This window comes from Pomacea canaliculata, linkage group LG2 (assembly GCF_003073045.1).
Source record: "Pomacea canaliculata isolate SZHN2017 linkage group LG2, ASM307304v1, whole genome shotgun sequence".
In the NCBI taxonomy this organism is placed as follows: Eukaryota; Metazoa; Mollusca; class Gastropoda; order Architaenioglossa; family Ampullariidae; genus Pomacea; species Pomacea canaliculata.
The window spans coordinates 22,686,454-22,693,727 of record NC_037591.1 but is presented as its reverse complement, the minus strand read 5'-3'; the positions used below and the strand labels follow the sequence as shown (position 1 = coordinate 22,693,727).

At 42.7% G+C, this 7,274-nt stretch overlaps 1 protein-coding gene across 1 annotated transcript; it reads right to left on the bottom strand.

Annotated features, from left to right (window-relative positions):
- Positions 1-5,774: 5,774 nt before the first annotated feature.
- Positions 5,775-7,183, bottom strand: LOC112555254 (growth hormone secretagogue receptor type 1-like). The gene is made up of 2 exons (XM_025223573.1): positions 6,251-7,183; positions 5,775-5,846 (listed from the first exon to the last, which is right to left on the bottom strand). The coding sequence occupies exons 1-2, from the start codon at positions 7,181-7,183 to the stop codon at positions 5,775-5,777; spliced, it is 1,005 nt and encodes a 334-aa protein (XP_025079358.1).
- Between the last annotated feature and the right edge of the window lie 91 nt (positions 7,184-7,274).

Below are 7,274 nucleotides of genomic sequence, written 5' to 3'. Positions count from 1 at the left end.
TTATGCTGGCAAAGCGCGCCACACCTTGGAGATGTGAACAGTTGTTAGAACAGGTGAATGTCGAAAGGTGACAGACAGGTCCTTGCGAAATGTGGCAAGAAAACCTGTTGCATTCAGCCACATTTAGACACTGCCCTTCACAACACACCGCGTTCACATTCAGTCGCTGGGTCTTTTCTGTCTTCTAACTCGTCCGAAAAAAATGACAGACGAAAAGCGAGTGTTGCTTTTGCAGACGGTTGATCAAGTCTGTTGAAAAGTTTCCAATGAGGCCGAAAGGTCACTCTGGAACTTGACTCTCGTCTGTTCTGTTATCGTAAGACGACACCATGCAGTCTGTATATTTACTGTCCGTTGTCTGCTGCATGCTCCTGTTTACTCTGGACTAAAAAATATGCTCCACACATATATATCACGTAGATGTGCATGCATGTATATCCATTTATCATGATGTCGCTGTGTACAAATGATACTACCTCTTAAATGCTAGTTTGATGCTAGATATGCTGTTCTTCCCTTACTTAAATCCTTATGACATGAATATGTCATAACCTGACATGACATGCTGTGTGCTGTTTTGAAAGGGGGAGAATGTATTGTAAAAATGGGTACAAAGGGTTAGAGACATATTTTTATTGAATGACTGGTATTCACTAACCACAGGAACATTTCTATACTGTTCGGCATTCAAGGTTCGATTGTCGTACAGAGACTCGTAAAACTCTCGTCGTATCGTCTAGCGAGGCAAAACATTTTTATATTACGGATGTAGTTCGAAGATGGATGAATGAGAATCAAGAGTAAATGTAATTTATGTACATTTATGCATTATTATGCAAGTGAAATACAAATATTATATTTGCCTATTCACGGTTTGTAAATAATTTAATGTCGTCAGCAAGTGGCGACTATACGCCCACTAGGTTTAACAGCGAGATGTCTTGACAGAAAGAATGTAAAGTTCGAATTCCGCAGGAAGGCGTAAACCACAAGTCACAGGATCCTCTAGCCGACAGGATCACTCAGGACAAGGTGCATGACCGCTAGTGGCTTTTATCTGAAGTTGGTTGACTCGTCTCCACCCTGTAGATAACCGACAGCTCTGTGTTTGTCGTCTGCCTCAGTCATCACTGTCCTAGGCTTCATTTTCCTCAGGGAAAATCTCTGCATTGTTGTTTTCCCCGCCGAGAAGGGTGACAAGTTTAATATTTTGTATACCTTTATGTCACTGATGTTGTCTTTCCTGTGTTCCTCTCTCCGCCAGGAGATCCCACACTAAGCGATGGAGCTATTCGGAAATGTTTGTTTAAATGTAGACGAATGTCTGCACGAAGGTGTGTTACCTTATGTCCCGTGTCCATGACACCAGTCAACCACGACATGGGCAACTAAAAAGACGATCGTTTTGTTGATGTTGAGAGAATGTGCAATTGTTACTGAATGGAGCTGTGCTCGGTACCGCCGTCACGATCTCCAGCTTTATACGACCGCAACCCAATAAGCAGTTCAAGGGAAACAAACACCATGAAAGAGAACAAGAATTATGAGCAGCAGTACGCTCCCTTGTCGAAGATGAAAATCATGTACTACACAATGCACGTGCAAACTTCGTGATTTTGTACATTGAAATACTGAGTAAAATAAAACTGAGAAGGTGCATGCACAGAATAAACAACACGCTTAAAACGTCTCCTCAGCATGTTCTTAAAGGATTTATTTTTGTCATTCATGTGACAATCTAAACCATCTTTCTCGAGGTCGTTACAATATTTTAACCACATGTTAACAACAACAATAATAATAATCATCGTCATCATCATCGTCGTCGTCATCACTACTGCCCAACTCCCAGTTGCAGTCGCCTGCTGTCGTCACTAATAAGAATTAATATCTCTTTAACTAATAAATTTAATGCTTTGTGGCAAATGTTAAAACCATTTACAATAATAATATCAAACATAATAGAAAGTAATAAAAGTAACTCATCAATGGTCTTTATGCGCCCCGTATTCCTGTTTGTTCTATTTTATTCTTCGTCAGTAACAAACAGTTTATAAATGGTGCTTAGAGCTAGGAAACGGGACCACACCACCGCTCTCCTTCATTTTCAACATGGTTGTTAATAATTGTGATTATAGTCAGTTGACTAGTCGACCTTCTCGTCTTCCTCTGCAGATTTATGACACTCTCCATCCTTATTATTTGTTTCCTGATTCCTTTTTGTGACTTCTATGTTTGTCTTCTATTCTTTGTCTGCATAGCTCTTTCTCCTTCCGTCCTTCGTGTTCTCTCCATGTCTCCTACTCGTCTTAATCGCCGAGAACCTGTTCCTTTGTGAGTGATTATAGGCTGTATAAACACATGTTTGTTATTGTTAAATGCAGCATTATTTACAACTTATTTATTGCATTAACGTTCCACCAGCAAAGATTTTATTCAGGTATTTCATGAGACCAAAAAATTATGTCAAGAGTTTCTTCAGGGTGAAAAGATCGAGAAAGTTTTAATTGTCAACAGAAGTTGCCTGATCCCTTCTGTTCTGTATCCTTCCTCTAATTCATTCGCTAACTGTAATGGGATTGCTAATGCTTGAGGTCAACGCAAACATATAATTTATAGAGAATGGTTTTTAAATACAATCATAAACCTGTCTCTTAAAGTATTTAAACATGAACATAGTATGTTGCCTGTTAAGAGATGAAAATCCAGAATCACATAGAACGTCTGAGGCAGGTCCCCTGCTTTTGTCGGTAGCATTATCTACACATTTTTACCCAGGGCAACACAAGTAAACAACACTGACTTGTCTCGTCAGGGACCTCTAACATCACAAGTAAGTGCCACGTGGTCACCATGACGACAAGCAAGCTCCAGATGTATCCTGACTGTTGTCCATTTGATGTGACTCCGACACTTACTTCCTAGTAGGGATAGAGAAGCTATGACTATTTAATTTGGGATCAATTTGTTTTATTTTGTTTCTAGACATATTCGATAGAAGAATTTCTACAAACTCTCTTGTCTGCGCCTGTAAATGCTATGCAGGGTAAAGACCGTTTTAAAGTTTGCAAAATTCGTACAGGACCGTTACACCTTAAAGGTCTCCAAACCTCAAGACTTGTGTATTGCTCCCGAAGTGTAGTTACCTTGTGTCAGCAGTCAGAGGCCGCAAGCAGACGATCACCTACTCGTATCACAGTGAAAGTCGTACGTGATGTGAACTGTACATCAAATCACAACCTTCTCGTCTGTCTGTAGTGAAACTTTCTTGTGCACTACTTTTCCTATGAGAACTCTCATGCTGCTTCTTGTAAAAATCTTGACAGATTACAGTTTAAGAAGCCATCTTGTAAAGGGTCTACCAACATGACTTTTTTTCAAGTGATTGTTTTTTAAAATTTAAGCACACACTTTCCTTTTTCTTATGTCGATATACAAACATCATCGCGTACACACACACACAGGTCAGAAACATCACATCGCGAAATTCCATGGCTACGCCTCATTAACCTATGGCCGCAGCTCTCCCATTGCCTGTGGTTCAAATATTGTCACCGTTACCGTCGTTTAAGTGGCACAACAGACTAAAGATTGCATTTTTCCATTTTAACAGGACCAACATGGACGAAAACTAAGGTTTGACAAAGTTTTTACATGACGACGACGAAGGCAGTTGTTAACTGGGCACAGTGCTGAAGTGACCCAAAGTTCCACAGACTTAGTTGTACTTTGGCCAGTTCATCTGCCACATCTCAACCAAAGTTTTAATGCTCCGAACGTTTGACACAAACCTATAGGTTACCTTTCATCTTGACTTACAACTTTGTCATGAGTCGGATGACATTTCCTCGTAGAAAAGATTTTTAAAAAATAAAAAACTTTACTATACTTGGTGAAATGTTTGCATCTATTTCGTACATAAGTACGTATTTAACAAATGCAAGGAGCTATTTTTGGATTAACGTGCTATAAACACGTTTTTGTTTTCGTATTTTTAATACAATCAACTATGTTCCCATCATCATTGATGTGATAATTAGTGGCCCCTGTGGCACGCGCAGCAACGTCAGCAACCATGTCGGGTGTCACGTGACCAGGATGAGGTAGAGAAGAGTTTTGACGACCTGTACAAGCATTACTCCGTGTGTGCAGCGCGTCTCACGCGCGGTGTTGTAAGGTAACCATGGTGATTTAGCCCAGAATTACACAATGAACAGGCTCGACCTGCTTCTTCACTCGTCTTGCTATAAGTCTTTATTTTAACGTGACCACACCTATGTCCGACCGGAAGTCACATGACAACTACTTACACTTTCTAAAGCCGGTCCGGTGACGCAAGCCTTCAGCGCTTTCTATGAATACAGTGAGTATCGGTTCAGATCTCGTCTCCGGCACGCTGTTCTTTCCTTGCTTGTGGCGCTTGTTTACAGAGCAGGTGACTTTGCTGTGATATAGTTTTAGCCGCTGGTTTCCCCCTGACCCTCCTTCCCTCCTTACACGCGCACCGATATGAAAGACCCGACTTGTCTGAACTCCGTAATGATATACTTATTTTTTTAACTTTGTCTAGATCATTGTCGAGAGACTGGGAGCAAGACTCGATCTCTTTTTGAATTGAATTCTGAATAAAGGGCAAGACGATCAGGATAAAAACGGTCATTTGGGACCCGTGACTATTATTAGTCTAGTCGGTTAGCTGACGATTATGTCAAACGATGAACGTCTCTCCAGTTGCATGATTTTATCTCAAAGTTTTTATTTTTGCCCAAGTCCGTTATTTACTCACCTGCGTGTCTACTGGCCAGAACTCTACCGAAAGCTAACAAAAAACACTATCAAAAGTAGAATACTAGAATCAATGAAAAAGAAACTTACCAAATTACAATCTTTAGCCTCTTCCAGTGTTCACGCTCTTTTCAGTAGTTTTTAAATCATGAATTAATTAAATTCGCTTCGTTACTTAAGAAAAAGAACAGAAGCTGTTTCCAACACAATATATTATCGCAACATCACTAAGTAGAGGTCGTCCCATGACCGATTTCAGATCGTCAATTTTTTCGGAGCTAGCTTCGTGTGAGTTTTGCTTTGCCCATCTCCTCTACAGTCAGATACCCATTCCTGCCAGCTGGGTGGACTGGGGAGAATGGGCTGAGCTACACGAGTAAAGAGACGGTGCACCTCTCAGTCTGACACCAGCACTCGAACCACTCAGCCATCCGCTCCTCTACCCGCCTGAGTAAAGTTAGACTCATTTAGAAACATCACTGTAACTCATTGTAAGGTACTAAAGAATATGACTTATTTACAATCACCGTAAAATACTGAAAAATGTGGGACTAATCAGAAATACCCCTGAAAGGAATTTCAGTGAAGCGGGACCGATTCAAATATGACCTCGTATTCATGAAGCAAGTCTACGCAGCCTGTTATCCTACCTGAGGTGAGAAAATCAGTTAACTGCGGGTAAAACTCCATATTTATTTTATTTATAATCTGAGTATCCGACTCTAAGAAACGAAACAAAACTTTGCAGACGTTCTCAGTGGCTCATGAATCAGGAGTTCGTTTCCCCTATTGGGTTAACCAGTTGGTGTCATACCCACATTGGGACAGTTTTAATCATGGACAAATTGTAGATGTCCATGAATACGACCCCAGAGCAGCCTGACATCACCTGACAGAATGTGAATCCACCGACCTCCAGTTTCGAAGCGACATATTTCCAATCAATGATTCTGCAAAAGAATTTTTCTGCAGAATGTTCACTTCCCACATCAACGATCAAGCGAATAACGGATGACTTTTGCGTTTGACAGCGAGTAGACAACACTGTCGCTGATAATTAGCTGTCAAAAGACCAAAAAAATTATTATGAGGTATTATAAAGATAACTGCTCGAAAATCTCCACTAATTAGATGTAGGTTATTGATAAAATTTAAAAAAATCATTGACCCAGAAGTAGAAACTCGCTAAAAATCAAAAACAACAATAAACACCGCGCTAAATAATTGTTCACAAAGTCACGTGACATCCAAAACTCAAATAATACATTTCTGCTTTTCGCTATTCTGTTTCCATATCGGACTGTCTCGTTTCCATCCTGAAGTTTATTTCCGAACGTTTATTTCCGTGAAGCCACTTACACCACCGACCAGTAATTATGCTCACGAACTGTTTCCTAAATCTACTTCCGGTAATGCAGTACAGGTAAAAATTCAGGGCACTGTAGGAATCGACCGTCAGGGATACCAAGGACCACAAGAATCGATGCAGGGCCCTGAAGGCTCTGTCGTTGGCTGTCCTTTCCACTAGGAAGTTGTTGTACACCAAGGTGTAGATGCTGAGAGGGAGGACCATGAAGAAGTAAGCAACGGACACGGCCATGACTGTGACGGTGATTGACGTCACTGTCTGCTCGCGCTGACGTCTCTGTTTCTCGTCACATGACCTCAGCTTGTTGCCCGCGAGGCGCACGGCGCTGCCGACCTTCCAAGCCAGCAGGCTGTTGCTTATGAACAAGATGGACGACGGCAAGAAGGCGACGAGGACCAGCGACATGAAGGACCACACGAAATAGTAAAAGTGAGAGTAAGCTGGGTCCCCGGCCATGCAGAAGCGTCTGCCGTTGAGGTTCTGCACGCCCATGCCAAACAGGAGATGAGAGCTCATCACCACAGCCACGAGGCCCACCACGCAGACGACCGATCGCGTCATCCTCGGCGTGCAAGTCACGTTCACGCGATGCGGCCACACCACGGATGCTGCTCGCTGCAGCGTCATCGCCACCAGCAACCATGATGACATCAGCGGTGTCGACTGCGTTAAGAAGCTCAGAAATTTGCACAGAAGGTCGTGATGCTCCTCCAGGTAGAAGCCGAACTGGCGGAAGATCCAGGTAGGCAAGACCCTCCCGTACAGCAACACCAGGTCCGACACCGCCAGGGCGGAGAAGTACACGTAGAAGGTCGACTCGCCTCCCTTGAGGTGCCGCACGGTGAGCAGGGTCATGAGGTTGCCGCAGGTGCCCAGCAGCAGAACCAATGGCCTCCCGGCCTTCCACATGACGTCGGCAACGTCTTCCAGGACAAAGGTCGGAGGACTGACCTCGCTTTGGTTTACCGAAAGGTCGACAAGTTCATGGGTCGTTCCCTGAGATGTGGAGTCAGTGTGAGAGACCGACATCACTGGCTGAAGGACAAATGACCGCCGAGTGTGTTCCAAATAACCGTTTCTGTGGAAAAAAAATTCAGGAGGAAGCTAACATGTGTGTCGT